At 40.6% G+C, this 15,997-nt stretch overlaps 1 protein-coding gene across 12 annotated transcripts in view; it reads right to left on the bottom strand.

The window, feature by feature from the left end:
* RAD17 (RAD17 checkpoint clamp loader component) overlaps positions 1-15,997 on the bottom strand; it is a 45,680-nt gene that overhangs the window by 3,524 nt on the left and 26,159 nt on the right. For all 12 annotated transcript variants that reach the window (XM_054489859.1, XM_054489860.1, XM_054489863.1 and 9 more), the window contains 3 exons: positions 14,718-14,867; positions 11,092-11,212; positions 748-805 (listed from right to left, as the gene is read on the bottom strand). In XM_054489859.1, coding sequence (XP_054345834.1) covers positions 748-805; positions 11,092-11,212; positions 14,718-14,867 — 329 coding nt within the window. The remainder of the gene's footprint in view (positions 1-747; positions 806-11,091; positions 11,213-14,717; positions 14,868-15,997) is intronic.

The raw sequence follows: 15,997 nt of genomic DNA, 5'->3' as shown, positions 1-15,997 counted from the left end.
GTGCCCCACACCTGGCTAAATTTTGTATTTTTAGTAGAGATGGGGTTTCACTAGGGGTTTCACCATGTTGTCCAGGCTGGTCTTGAACTCCTGATCTCAGGTGATCCACCTGCCTCGGGCTCCCAAAGTGCTGGGATTACAAGCATGAACCACCACACCCGGCCGTTTTTAAAATCTTTAAACAATTCCTGAGTGCTTAATTCGATCTTACAAATAAGCTAAGTCAAACTGAAATATAGGTTTTGTGTTAATCACTGATAATGGCACAGAAGCTACTTTCCAATAAAATGAATAGTGTATAGATAGATAGATAGATAGATAGATAGATAGATAGATAGACATCTACTTTTCGCTTGTTTAAATTTTCTAAAATAATAAAATATGAAGGACTCTTCTACTTTCTGAGGCAGTTCCTAGTCACTGCAGGTCTTCAAGCATAGGCTAAGAACATCTCTCAACAGGAAAGCTGGAAAGGGGTTCTAGATTTGTTGAATTGGAGGATCTTAAAGATTCCTCTGCCTTTGTGATTCCACGCTTCCATTTAATCTGGTATAGTCCATTGGGAGTGGGTGAAAATATGCTGTTATATTTAAGAAAAGGAAGGGTCTATAATACAATTATGTTTATAAATTACTAGGTACAGTATGTCTTTCTTGGATGTTACAGATAACAGTTATTGATTCATATTGAACATATTCAGTAGACATTTCACTATTAGCTTTTTGGAAATTGAGATGATCAACTTACCTTCCAAAGTGTCGCTTCAGAGGGAGCCTTCCAATATCTTGGATAAAAGAAATCTGAGCTGAAACAGATTTTTTAAAAGTTGTAAACAATTTTCCAAAGAAAATATACAAATGGCCAATAAGCACATGAAAAGATGCTGAACATCACTAATCTTTAGAGAAATGCAAATCCAAGCCATAGTGAGATACCAATTCACATCTATTAGGATGACTGTTATAAAAAACCAGAAAACAAGAAGTGTGGGTAAGGATGTGGAGAAACTGGAACCCTGTGCATTGCTCATGGGAATGTAAAATGGCGTAGCTGCTGTGGAAAACAGTATAGTGCGTCCTCAAAAAATTAAAAATGGAATTATTGTATGATCTAACAATTCCACTTCTGAGTATATACCCAAAATAATTAAAAGCAGAGTCTCAAAAAGATATTTGTATGCCCATGTTCATATCAGCATTAACAATAATCAATGGGTGGAAGCAACCCAAGTGTCCATCAACAGATGAATGGATAACCAAATATGGTATATACATGTAATGGAATATTACTCAGCTTTAAAAAGGACACATGCTGTAACACAAATGAACTGCGGTGACATCATTCTAAGTGAAACCAGTCGCAAAAGAACAAATATTGTATGATTCCACTTATATTAAGTATTTAGAGTCATAAATTCATAGAGACAGAAAGTAGAATGGTGGCTGCCAGGGGGAAGGGAAAATGGGGAATTAATGCTAATAGTTATAGAATTTCAGTTTTGCAAGAAGCAAAAGTTTCGGAAACTGGTTGCAGAACAAGGTGGATATACTTAACACTACTGCACTGTAGAATTCAAAATGGTTAAGATGATAAACTTTATGCTTTGTATACTTTATCACAATTAAAAATGCAAAAAGAAAAAGAACGTCATAGTAAACTTTCAGGATGACAGCATAAGCTCTTGTGTACCCACTCCCAAAGATAAGCAAAATCGGTGAAAACTTTTAAAAATCAATCATTTGAAGTCTCTGGAAACTGTCCTAATAGCATACAGCAAATGAGAAAAGATCTATTCAGTAAAATCAAACAGGAAGAATCTGAGGCATTTGAGCCACTATCTCCTCCCTCCCATTCCCAACCCTGAGCTGAGAGGGCTCAGCTTGATGAACATTTCATTCCAGGTGGGTACAGCCAAGAACTAAGGACTCCTTCCTACTGGAGTGCAGCAGGGTGTTTGGGGCTTCCTTTCTCCACCCGGCCCTACTCATAGGATAAGAGGTTCTAACCCAAAGGCACTGTCCCCTGTCCCAACTGCAGTCTCCCTTACCCAGCTTGTTACATAGCAGAGGGTCCACACTGGGAGAGGCAAGCCAAAATAATCAGAGGCTACCTCTGCAGCTGGGCACTTACCCAAAATAAATGGCTTCGAGATTTTGCCCAGAGGAGAGGCAGTCCATAGGAAAAAGCTCCGAAGCCTTCCCCAAAGGAACTCACTTTATTTGAAACATAGTGTGGGGAAGTTCATGCCTAAAGGGCACCCCGGAAACCAGCTCCTCTTAAATAAGAACAAGCTAAACATAAGCCTACTAGTTCATAAGAAACAACCAGGGAAAGAGACAACTAAGAAGGGCCCTCCTGGTTTCAGAACAACCCTCAGAAACTGGCTTGAAAGCCCACACCTGCCCATATTAAATTGGATCAGACTGTGGAGAAATTTTTGTCCTAGGGCACTGCTGAAAACAGAGCAATTAGTAATTAGGGAGTAGTCAGGTGCAGTGGCTCACGTCTGTAATCCCAGCACTTTGGGAGGCCAAGGTGGGTGGATCACTTGAGGTCAGGAGTTCAAGACCAGCCTGGCTAACATGGTGAAATGCCATCTCTACTAAAAACAGAAAAATTAGCTGGGGATGGTGGCACGTGCCTGTAGTCCCTGCTACCCAGAAGGCTGAAGCATAAGAACTGCTTGAGCCCAGGAGGCGGAGGTTGCACTGAGCCATCATACCACTGCACTCCAGTCTGGGTGACAGAGCAAGCGAGACCCTTTCCTCAAAAAAAAAAAAAAAAAAAAAAGTAATTTGGGTAGCCAACAGTGTGATAACAAAGGAAGCAAAGAGCTATACAGAGATATCAGGGAAAGAGACAAAGTAAGCTCTGCTAAAACCACCATCATCCAAGTAAACTGTGGGCACAGCCAAGGATGAGCTCTCTGAAGAGGGAGGAAGGCTTCATATTGCAAAAGACAGACTTCATTAGATGAGTTTAGCCAAGTCACTAAACAAACAAGCACACAACAATAAAAACAAGCCCCAGAGGAAGAGAATCAATATTCTCCAAAATTGCTACAATATATTCCCTAAAACATCTATCTAGTTTTCAACAAAAAATTATGACATATAAAGAAACAGGAAAGTGTGACCTACACACAAGAAAAAGGTGGGTAAAAGAAACTGCCTTTGCGAGGGCTCAGACATTAAATTTAACAGAAAAATACTTCAGATAAGCCATTATAAATATTTTCAAAGTAGAAAAGGAAATCATGCTTAAAGTAGTAAAGAAAGCTGTAATGACAATGTCTCATGAAAAAGAGTATCAACAAAAACACAAAAATTATAAAAAGAACCAAATGAAAATTCTGGAGTCAAAAAGTACAATAACTAAAATGAAAAATTCACTAAAGGGGCTCAACAGTAGATTTGAACCAGAAGTATCATCATACTTAGACATAGGCCAGGTGTGGTAGCTCATGCTTGTAATCCCAGCACTTTGGGAGGCCGAGGCAGGCAGATCACCTGAGGTCAGGAGTTCAAGGCCAGCCTGGCTAACATGGCGAAACCCCACCGGGCATAGCGGCACGTGCCTGTATTCCCAGCTACTCAGGGGGTTGAGGCAGGAGAACTGCTTGAACCCGGGAGGTGGAGATTGCAGTGAGCTGAGATGGTGCTACCGCACTCCAGCCTGGACAACAGAGGGAGACTCTTTCTCAAAAAAAACAAAAAAAACTTGGACATAGATTGACATATAGAAGACAGAAGAAACATGAACAAAATCTCAGAAAAACGTGGAACACTTTCAAGTGAACATACCCTAATGAATGACTAGAAGGACAGAAAGAAGCAGAAAAATATTTAAAGAAATAATGGCTGAAAATGACATAGTAAATAAAAGCGGAAGAAACGGTATAAAAATTGATAAGAAAAACCAAAACATCTACTTTTACTAATTTTTACAAACCTTTTAAAGTTTGCACATCTAACACTATGAGGACCTTTGGATACTTACTTGTTAAAAATTCTACTACACAGGCCGAAGCAGGCGGATCACCTGAGGTCAGGGGTTTGAGACCAGACTGGCCAACATAGTAAAACTCCATCTTTACTAAAAATACAAAAATTAGCTGGGTGTGGTGGTATGCGCCTGTAATCCAAGCTACTCAGGAGGCTGAGGTAGGAGAATCGCTTGAACCTGGGAAGTGGAGGTTGCAGTGAGCCAAGATGGTGCCACTGCACTTACAGCAAGACTCCATCTCAAAATTAAAAAAAAAAAAAAAAAAAAAAAATCTACTACAAACAGAGTTATTTTAATTAACAAACAAAATTGTATATATTTACTGTGGGCAACATATTGTTTTAATATATACATTGTAGAATGACTATAGCTAACATATATATCACCTCACAGAGTTATTATTTTTGTGGCAAAGACACTTAACGTTCACTCTCAGCATTTTTCAAGAATACAATATATTGGTTGGGTGTGGTAGCTCACACCTGTAGTCCCAGCACTTTGGGAGGCTGAGGTGGGAGGATTGCTTGAACCCAGGAGTTCAAGACCAGCCTGTGCAACATGGCAAAACCCCGTCCTTACAAAAAAAAAAAAATACAAAAATTAGCTAAGTGTGGTGGTGTGCACCTGTGGTTACCAACTACTCAGTAGGCTGAGGTGGGAGGATCACTTGAGCCAAGGATGTTTAGGCTGCAGTGAGCCGTGATCACACCACCACAATCCAGCTTGGGTGACAAGAGTGACACTCTGACTCAAAAAAAGAAACAAAACCACACACACACACACACAAAATACTATTAATTATAGTCACCATGTTGTAAAATAGAATTCTTGAATTTATTCCTCCTACATAACAAAATTTTATATTCTTTGATCAACATCTCCCCTACCACCCAAGCCCATGGTAATCCCATTCTGTGCTCTACTACTATGAGATCAACTTTTTTAGCTCCTATATAAGTGAGAATATGCAATATTTGTCTTTCTGTGCCTGGCTTATTTCATTTCAAATAAGGTCTTCCAGGTTCATCCATGTTACTGCAAATGACAAGATTTTGTTCTTTTTTATGGCTGAATAGTATTCCACTGTGTATATATACCACATTTTCCTCATCCAATGGACAATAAGACTGACTCTATATCTTGGTTATTGTGAATAATGCTGCAATAAAACATGGGAGGGAGGGTAGATATCTCTTCAACATACTGACTTCATATTCTTTTTTTTTTTTTTTTGAGATGGAGTCTGGCTCTGTCACCCAGGCTGGAGTGCAGCAACACAACCTCAGCTCACAGTAACCTCCACCTCCTGGATTCATGCAATTCTCCTGACTCAGACTCCAGGGTAGCTGGGATTACAGGAGTACACCACCACATCTAGCTAATTTTTTATATTTTTGGTAGAGACGGGGTTTCACTATGTTTGCCAGACTGGTCTCAAACTCCTGGCCTCAAGTGATCCGCCTGCCTCGCCTCCCAAAGTGCTGGGATTACAGGCATGAGCCACTGCGCCTGGCCTTGACTTCATATTCTTTGTATATATGTCCAGTAGTGGGACTGCTGGATCATATGGTAGTTCTATTTTTAGAGTTTTTTTGTTTTTTGAGACAGAGTTTTGCTTTTGTTGCCAGGCTGGGGTGCAATGGCATGATCTTGGCTCACCGCAACCTCTGCCTCCCAAGTTCAAGCGATTCTCCTGCCTCAGCCTCCCAAGTAGCTGCGATTACAGGCATGTGCCACCACGCGCAGCTAATTTTTGTATTTTTAGTAGAGGCAGGGTTTCACCATGTTGGCCAGGCTGGTCTCGAACTCCCGACCTCAGGTGATCCACCCACCTCGGCCTCCCAAAGTGCTGGGATTACAGGTGTGAGCCACCACGCCTGGCCTATTTTTAGTTTTTTTGGTGTTTTGTGTGTGTGTGTGTGTTTGGTAGAGACAGGGTTTCACTATGTTGCCAGGCTGCTCTCAAACTCCTGACCTCGTGATCCGCCCGCCTCGGCCTCCCAAAGTGCTGGGATTACAGGCGTGAGCCACTGCGCCCGGCCTATTTTCAGTTTTTTAAGGAACCGCCATACTGTTCCTCAAAACAGCTGTACTAATTTACATTCTAACTAACTCTGTGATTCTCTTTTCTCCACACCCTGGCCAACACTTGTTATCATTTATCTTTTGGTAATGGCCATTCTAACTGGTGTGATATGATATCTCATTGTGGTTTTAAGTGTGTTTCCCCGATCATTAGTGTTAAGCCTTAATGTTAAGCAGTTTTTCATATACCTTTTGGCCAGTCTTCTTTTAAGAAATGTCTATCTGGTCCTTTGTCTTTTGAGACAGCATCTCACTCTGTCCCCCAGGCTAGAATATAGCAGCGTGATCTCGGCTCACTGCAACTTTCCCTTCCCAGGCTCAAACCATCCTCCCACTCAGCCTCCAAGTAGCTGGGACTACAGGTGTGTGCCACTACACCCGGCTAATTTTATCTTTTTTTTTTTTTTTTTTTGAAACAGAATTTTGCTCTTGTTGCCCAGGCTGGAGTGCAATGGTGCAAACTCGGCTCATGGCAACCTCCGCCTCCCGGGTTCAAGCAATTCTCCTGCCTCAGCCTCCTGAGTAGCTGGGATTACAGGTGCCTGCCACTGCACCCAGCTAATTTTTTGTATTTTCAGTACAGGTGGGGTTTTGCCATGTTGACCAGGCTGGTCTTGATCTCCTGACCTCAGGTGATCCACCCACCTCGGCCAACCAAAGTGCTGGGGTTACAGGCGTGAGCCACCGCGCCCAGCCAATTTTATCTATTTTTTGTAGAGACAGGGTTTCACCATGTTGCCCAGGCTGGAATTGCCTGTTTTTTAATCGGGTTGTTTTCTTACTATTGCATTCTTTGAGTTCCTTATATATTTTGATTATTAACCCCTTATCAGATGTATAATTTACAAATACTTTCTCCCATTATGTAGGTTGGCTCTTCATTCTGTTGTTTCCTTTGCTGTGCAGAGGCTTTTCAGTTTTGATGTAATCCTATTTGTTTATTTTTGCTTTTGTTGCCTATAATCAGGATCTTTAAAAAATAGCTCTTTGATATGAACAGCTTAGAGATGTGATCCCAGAATCTGAATTTTTAATTAGTGGATAAATGATAAAAGTTACCTTCACCAGCAATTTTACCATCAGTTTCTCTTTTGTAATGTGTATTTTAAGGGCCATATTTCATTAATGATCACCTGTCTGTGGTGCTAATCTTCAAAACAGAAAACAGAATTTGTGTCATATTAAAAATATTAGTAATATACCATATAACTTACCAAAACATCTCAGAAATTTTATTTTATTTTTTTGGAGAGGGTCTCACCCTGTCACCCAAGCTAGACAGGCTAGAGTGCAGTGGGGTGATCACAGCTCACTATACCCTTCACTTCCCGGGCTCAAGTGATCCCCCTACTGCAGCCTCCCGAGTAGCTGGGACTACAGGTGCAAGCCACAACACCCAGCTAATTTTTAAATTTTTTTGTAGAGACAAGGTATCACCGTGTTGCCTAGGCTGGTCTCAAACTTCTGGACTCAAGCGATCTTCCCACCTTGGCCGCCCAAAGTGCTGGGATTATAGGCATGAGCCGCCATGCCTGGCCCAGAAATTTTAAAGATAGAGTTGACCTTATCAGTGATCAGAAGAAAGGATTAAAGAGTAAATATCTACTTTGATACAATGAAGTGTTTTGTCTTACAGCTTTTGTAAGTACTGATACTTGAAGTGTTTAAAATGTTGTGTATTCATAGGCAAAAATAACGTTTATGCAGTGGACATGATGAATCTGTTGGTCAGAATCCAGATATCTTTCCTCTCCTTGCCAATTTTTTCTAAGATCACTTCTGTGGTATTTCTGCCAAAAAAATACATATCCTGAATCCAATAATGAGGAATCACCAGACAAACCCAAATTGAGGGATAGTATACACAGTAACTGTCCTATATCCCTCTAAAATGTCATGGACAAAGAAAGACTACAAAACTGTTCCAGATCAAGGGAGACTAAAAACACACAGAAACTAAATCATTAAATGCATCAGGTTATCTTTCATTGGATTCTGGACAAGAAATGGGGAGTTATCATTTTACAAAGGAGATTATTAGGGCCGGGTGCGGTGGCCTGTGCCTATAATCCTAGCACTTTGGGAGGCTGAGGCAAGAGGATTGCTTGAGGCCAGCAGTTCAAGACCAACCTGGCCAACATAGCGAGATCCCGTCTCTATTAATTAAAAATAATAAAAAAAGGATATTATTAGGACAATTGGAAAAATCTGAATGGGGACTATAAAATAAACGGTATTAATGTTAATTTCCTGATTTGATTGCACACTGTAGTTATGCAGGAAAATGTCCTTGTTTTTAGCAAGTGCAGACTTAAGTTTTTAAGAATAATGGGATATCATGCCTGCAATTTACTCAAGACTAGTTTAGCAAAATAATACATATATGTGCATGCTTATAAAGAGAGAGAATATAATCAGGCAAATATGGTAAAAAATGTAATAATGAGGAAACTTAGTGAAGGATATAAAAGAACTTTTTGTACTATTCTTGCATCCTTACATTTAAAATAATTTCTTTTTTTTTTGAGACGGAGTCTCGCTCTGTCTCCCAGGCTGGAGTGCCGTGGCGTGATCTCGGTTCACTGCAAGCTCCGCCTCCCGGGTTCACACCATTCTCCTGCCTCTGCCTACCGAGTAGCTGGGACTACAGGCACCTGCCACCGTGCCCAGCTAATTTTTTATATTTTTAGTAGAGACAGGGTTTCACTGTGTTAGCCAGGATGGTCTTGATCTTCTGACCTCGTGATCTGCCCACCTCGGCCTCCCAAAGTGTTGGGATTACAGGTGTGAGCCACCGCGCCCGGCCTGAAATAATTTCAAAATAAAGTTTAAAAACTAGTGGCCAGGCACGGTGGCTCACACCTGTAATTCCGCACTTTGGGAGTCCGAGGTGGGCAGATCACTTAAGGCCAGGAGTTCGAGACCAGCCTGGCCAACATGGTGACACCCCACCTCTACTAAAAATACAAAAAAAAGTAGCCGGGTGTTGTGGCACATGCCTGTAATCCCAGCTACTTTGGAGGCTGAGGCAGGAGAATCGCTTGAACCTGGGAGGCAGAGGTTGTGGTAAGTCGAGATCATGCCATTGCACTCCAGCCTCAGCAACAAGAGTGAAACTCCATCTCAAAAAAAAAAAAGTTTAAAAACTAGTGTAATCTTTTTTTTTTTTTTTTGAGACAGAGTCTCGCTCTGTCGCCCAGGCTGGAGGGCAGTGGTGCGATCTCGGCTCACTGCAAGCTCTGCCTCCCAGGTTCATGCTGTTCTCCCGCCTCAGCCTCCCAAGTAGCTGGGATTACAGGCACCCGCCACCAGGCCTGGTTTTTTTTGTTTTTTGTGTTTTTTTTTGTATTTTTAGTAGAGATGGGGTTTCACCGTGTTAGCCAGCATGGTCTCGATCTCCTGACCTTGTGATCTGCCCGTCTTGGCCAAGTACCGGGATTACAGGCATGAGCCACCGCACCCGGCCAAAAACTAGTGTACTCTTAAAGCAATTGGCAAGAAGAAGGGCAATCTCTGGATTCTGATCAACAGATTAATCATGACCACTGCCCAAAAGTTATGCCATTTTTGCCTGTGAATGCGTAACATTTTCAAAACTTGTGCAGATGTATACTGCCACAGGCATAGTAATGTTTGTAGCATTATAATTTCATAATATAGAAATATAATGAAAATATACTATTAATAGGCATTTTTGTAATACTGAAATCCACCAAAACATCCATCATAAGGTTAAATAAAATGTTTATAAATTGGAAAAAAATGAGTTAGATTGCTGCTCTGACATTAACTTGTAAGATATGAAAGGCTATCCACAGTAAGTGACATAAGCAAATTATGCATGTTTCTACATTCACAGAAGAGTATCTGGAAGAATTTCCATTAATCTGTCAAAGCAACCTGTGGTTGTAGGGGAAGTACTTTCAATTTTTACTTTAGAAACTTCCTTTTTTTTTTTTTTTGAGACAGCCTCACTCTGTCACCCAGGCTGGAGTGCAATGGCCTGATCTTGGCTCACTGCAACCTCTGCCTCCCGGGTTCAAGGTTCTCCTGCCTCAGCCTCCCGAGTGGCTTGGGTTACAGATGCGTGCCACCACGCCTGGCTAATTTTTTGTATTTTTAGTAGAAAGGGGGTTTCCCAGCCTTGGCCTCCCAAAGTGCTGGGATTACAGGCATAAGCTACCATGCTCGGCTCTTTATATATTTCTATATCATCTGATGCTTTTTGTTTTTTTGAGACAGACCTCACTTTGTCACCCAGCCTGGAGTGCAGGTGTGTGATCTTGGCTCACTGCAGCCTCCACCTCCTGGGTTCAAGTGATTCTCCTGCCTCAGCCTCCCGAGTAGCTGGGATTACAAGTGCATGCCACCACGCCCGGCTAATTTTTCTATTTTTAGTAGAGACAGGGTTTTGCCATGTTGGCCAGGCTGGTCTCGAACTCCTAACCTCCAGTGATCTGCCTGTCTTGACCTTCCAAAGTGCTGGGATTACAGGCATGAGCCACTGCACCTGGCCTGTTTGATGCTTTTTTTAAAAAAAAAACAAACATAAGGATCCAGAATTATCTGGATCAAAAAATAAAAGGAAAAAAGGTATCTCACTGCATATAGCAATAAATTGGCCCACAAAAAGATACTGCTATAAAACCCTACTTCTGGCTGCATGTAGTGGCTCATACCTGTAATCCCAGCACTCTGGGGGGCTGAGGCAGGCAGATCACAAGGTCAGGAGATCGAGACCATCCTGGCTAATACGGTGAAACCCCATCTCTACTAAAAATACAAAAATTAGCCAGGTGTGGGGGCGCGTGCCTGTGGTCCCAGCTACTCAGAAGGCTGAGCGAAGAATTGCTTGAACCCAGGAGGCAGAGGTTGCAGTGAGCCGAGATCGTGCCACCACAATCCAGCCTGGACAGTAGAGACTCCATCTAAAAAAATAAAATAAATAAATTAATTAAAAAACCCTACTTCTTAAAAGAAAAGAAAAACCTATGTTATTACCTTGATTTCTCATTGGAATGGTTAGTAGAGCAAGGTATGGCAATAGCTGAGTTTGGAGGCATAAAGCTGGTAGGCAGAAGTCAGGAAAAAGTGCTTTTGCTGCCAGGCAATTTTCCCGATACTGTATAGAAAAGAAAAAAAAAGATGAAAGGAAAAATGAAATTAAAAATATGTATTCCTAGACAAACTAAGTTTATTATATAAATTTACACGATAAGTTTATATTAACTTGTGGGTTTATATACCACAAATATACTTTTAATAGCTTATTTAAGTAGTCCTTTATAGTTTTTTTAGCATCGTTTAATAAAGTATTTTACCTACACAACTATTCCACATTTGATAAACAAGAATTTTTAAAAGACATTGAATGTATAAGAAAACCAAATTTAAAACTCAAAGGAATTGTTTATGAGCACATACACATCACAAATTACACGAAAATAGTTTTCAATGAAATAATTTGTTTTCTTTAGTCAACACAATGTTATGCTGAGCAAGAGAAAAGCACAATCCCTGCCTTCAAGAAGCTAAGTCTTAGATAATTTATATGCAGCTATAATAAAAAATTAATATATATGCTATAAAAGGCAAAGCAAGTCAATGAGATATAAATTGCTTAAAAGTCATTAAATTCTCCAAGAAATCTGCTGGAAAAAATGTCCTAGGTAATAAATTATAGTAGGGTAATTTTCAGCTGTATGATTTTAGAACTGGAAGACATCTCAGAGATGACCCAGTCCAGGGGTCATGAATTCAGATATTACAGAAGTCAAGCAGGCAATATAAGTGAATGAACCAGCTGGGGACAGTGGTGCCTACTACTCTCATCTCAAAGGGGCAGATGCTACATGGCGAGGTGATTGCTGCTACGGCAGAAATATGAGCCAGTGTTATACTTCACTTTCCTTTTATTTTTTTGAGAGATGGGGGTCTCACTCTGTTGCCCAGGCTGGAGTGCAGTGGCACAATCATTGTTTACTGCAAACTCTGCCTCCCAGGCTTAAGCAATCCTCCCAATTCAGCCTCCCAAGTAGCTGGGACTAGGTAGGAAAAACAAAAAAAAAATTTTCTTTTTCCTGTAGATGTGGGATCTCACTATATTGCTGGTTTCAAATTCCTGGTGTGTGCCACCACACCCAGCTAATTTTTTTATTTTTATTTTTTTTTATAGAGATGGAGTTTCACCATATTGCCCAGGCAGGTCTCAAACTCCTGGGCTCTAGTGATCCTTCCACCTCAGCTTTCCAAAGTGCTCGGATTATAGGTGTGAGCCACCGCACCTGGCCTTTTTTTTTTTTTTTTTTAACCAGGAGATTCCAGAAATTCTGAAGCTAGAAATTCATATCTAACTTTTTTTTTTTGAGACAGAGTCTTTTTCTGTTGCCTAGGCTGGAGTGCAGTGGCATGATCTCAGCTCACTGCAACTTCTGCCCCCTGGGTTCACGCGATTCTCCTGCTTCGGCCTCCTGAGTAGCTGGGATTACAGGAGCGCACCACCACATCTGGCAAACTTTTGTATTTTTAGTAGCGATGGGGTTTCACCATGTTAGTCAGGCTGGTCTCGAACTCCTGACCTCGTGTTCTGCCTGCCTCAGCCTCCCAAAAGTGCTGGGATTACAGTGTGAGCCACAGTGCCCGGCTGAAATTCATATCTGACTTTTAATCATTAGTCTGATTTTTTTAAAGATTGGCAATTCATTTTGAAAACTCTGTTGTGTATTTTGTTTTCAACTTGTGTGCCTCCCATTTTTTACCTCTAAATAATTCAATCATCTACATTTTTAGCTGTGGAGAATAAGAACACATTAGGTGAATACCTTGTCCACATAGAGGCAAGGCCAAGATTTCTTCTCCTTTCTTTGATTAATTTAAAATGACAAATAAGCTCTGTATGTATTTATAGGTATACAACATGATGTTCTGAAATATGTATATATGGTAGAATGGCTAAATCGAACCAATTAACATATGCATTACCTTACATACATATATTTTTTATGTGTGGTAAGAACACTTAAAATCTACTGTTTTAGTGATTTTCTTTTTTTTTTGAGATGGAGTCTTGCTCTGTCTCCCAGGCTAGAGTGCAGCGGCGCAATGTCAGCTCACTGCAAGCTCCACCTCCTGGGTTCACGCCATTCTCCTGCCTCAGCCTCCAGAGTAGTTGGGACTACAGGCGCACGCCGCCACACCTGGCTAAGTTTTTTTATTTTTAGTAGAGACAGGGTTTCATCGTGTTAGCCAGGATGGTCTCGATCTCCTGACCTTGTGATCTGCCCGCCTCAGCCTCCCAAAGTGCTGGGATTACAGGCGTGAGCCACCATGCCCGGCCATGATTTTCAAATACATGACACATTGTTATTAATAGTCACCATGTTATACAATATATCTCTTGAACTTAAAACTTACTCCTCCTGGCCAGCGAGGCTCCATCTCAAAAACAAAAAACAAAAAAAACTTATTCCTCCTGCCTAACTGAAATTTTATATACTAGGGATTTCTATTTTCCAATCAGCATTCTCAGGTTGAACTAGGGTTTATTTATTTACTATTTTTTTCTTTTTCTTGTAGATATGGGATCTCACTATGTTGCCCAGGCTGGTCTCAAACTCCTGGGCTCAACTGATCCTCTTGTTTTGGCCTTCCACAGTGCTGGGATTACAGGTGTGAACCACCATGCCTGGCCCTAAAGTTTGTTTTTGATTGAAACTGAAATATAACTACGCAGCTGGGCACAGTGGCTCATGCCTGTAATCCCAGCACTTTGAGAGGTCAAGGCGGGCAGATCACTTAAGGTCAGGAGTTCAAGAACAGCCTGGCCAACATGGCGAAACCCCGTCTCTACTAAAAATACGAAAATTAGCTGGGCATGGAGGTAGATGCCTGTAATCCCAGCTACTCAGGAGGCTGAGGTGGGAGAATTGCTTGAACCTAGGAGGTGGAGGTTGCAGTGAGCCGAGATGGCACCACTGCACTCCAGCCTAGGCAACAGAACGACTCTGTCTGAATAAAAAATATAAATAAAAAATTAAATATGGCCAGTCATGGTGTCTCACGTTTGTAATCCCAGCACTTTGAGAGGCCGAGGCAAGAGGATCATGAGGTCAAGAGATCGAGACCATCCTGGCCAACATGGTGAAATCCTGTCTCTACTAAAAATACAAAAAATTAGCCAGGCATGGTGGCTGGCGCCTGTAATTCCAGCTACCTGAGAGGCTGAGGCAGGAGAACTGCTTGAACCCGGGAGGCGGAGGTTGCAGTGAGCCGAGATCATGCCATTGCACTCCAGCCTGGGCAAAAAGAGCGAAACTCCGTCTCAAAAAATAAAAAAACAAAAAATAAAATAAAATGTAACTACACTTTGATTCCAATAAAACTGAACTAATGTTTTCAAATTTTGATGGTCTTTTTTCCCTTAAAAAATTGTACAAGCATTTAAGAGTCACCTTTTTATGTTTTATAAAAACTCAGAATCTAATTGTGGACCTTAGCAACTATTTTATTAAAAATGAAATATTTTTTCCTTTGTTATATTTTAAAGAAAATAACTGCTTTGAGTTATAATTCACGTACCATAAAGTTCACATATTGAAAGTACAGAATTCTTTTTTTTTTTTTTTTACCTTTTTATTTATTAGAAACCACTGAGGTTTGTGCAAGGGTCGAAAACTTGATCCTCCTCCTTGGCAATGAGCATATCCTCGGGCTTTGTTGGAATGCATCACACCTCTCGTAGCTATAGATGTGCTATATTCCCTGAGTAAAGAGCGTGTCTAACAAATGAGACAAGATGTGAGAGAAAATAGATTTATAAAAGAGCATTACTGGTATTCCTGATATATACAAAAATACTGACCGTATTTAGTTCCTATATGTTCACTTTCTTCAACATCACTACAGCCCTATAAATAACAGCACTATAAACTTATCTAAAGCAAATTCCACTGGGACATATCCATCAAATTAAATGTGTAAACCCTGACTGGATCTTGGACAGGGGTGGGGGAAACAACTTTGAATACATTTTTGAGGCAAATGAGGAAATCTGAATAGGGACAATATATTGCTAGATTAGTGTCAAGTTTCTCTGGAAAGTTAACTTAATTATATAACTAATGAGTTAATGTAACTAATTAGTTAATATAACTAAAATATAATTGAAACTAAAATATGACTATGCAGCTGGGCGCAGTGGCTCACACCTGTAATCCCAACACTTTGAGAGGCCAGTTATATTAACTAGTTATATTTTAGTTTCAATGGGGTATGATAATGCTATGGTAGCTGTAATAGAACAATGTCCTTATGCTGCTTAAGTTCACGATGTTTGCAATTACTACTACTTTCCAATTATTCAGCCAGAAACAAATATGTAAATATATAGAGGGATTAAGAAAAAGTGGCAAAATATGCAAACTGGTAACAAAAGTTAAGGATATGCAGCTATTTATTGTACTATCATTTTTTAAAATTTTTAATTTGTGTGGGTACCTAGTAGCTATATATATTTATGAGGTACAGGAGTCATTTTGATACCGGCATACAACGTGTAATAATTACCTCAAGTTAAATGGGGTATCCATTACCTCAAGCATTTATCCTTGGTGTCACAAACAAGTCAATTATACTCTTTTCATTATTTTGTATTATTATTTAAAACAGGGTTTTAGTCTGTTGCCCAGCCTGGATGTGATGGCATGATCACAGCTCACTATAATCTCAAACTCCTGGGCTCAAGTGATTCTCCCACTGCAGCCTCCCAAGTAGCTAGGACTACAGGTGCATGCCACCATACCCAGCTAATTTTTAAAATCTCTTCTAGAGATGGGGTCTTGCTGTGTTTCCCAGGCTGTTCTCAAACTTCTGGCCTCAAGTGATCTTCCTGCCTTGGACTCCCAAAGTG

The sequence above is a fragment of the Pongo pygmaeus genome, chromosome 4 (genome assembly GCF_028885625.2).
Source record: "Pongo pygmaeus isolate AG05252 chromosome 4, NHGRI_mPonPyg2-v2.0_pri, whole genome shotgun sequence".
NCBI lineage: Eukaryota > Metazoa > Chordata > Mammalia > Primates > Hominidae > Pongo > Pongo pygmaeus.
Note: the sequence above shows the minus strand (reverse complement) of the source record. Positions and strands in the feature narration are given on the sequence as shown.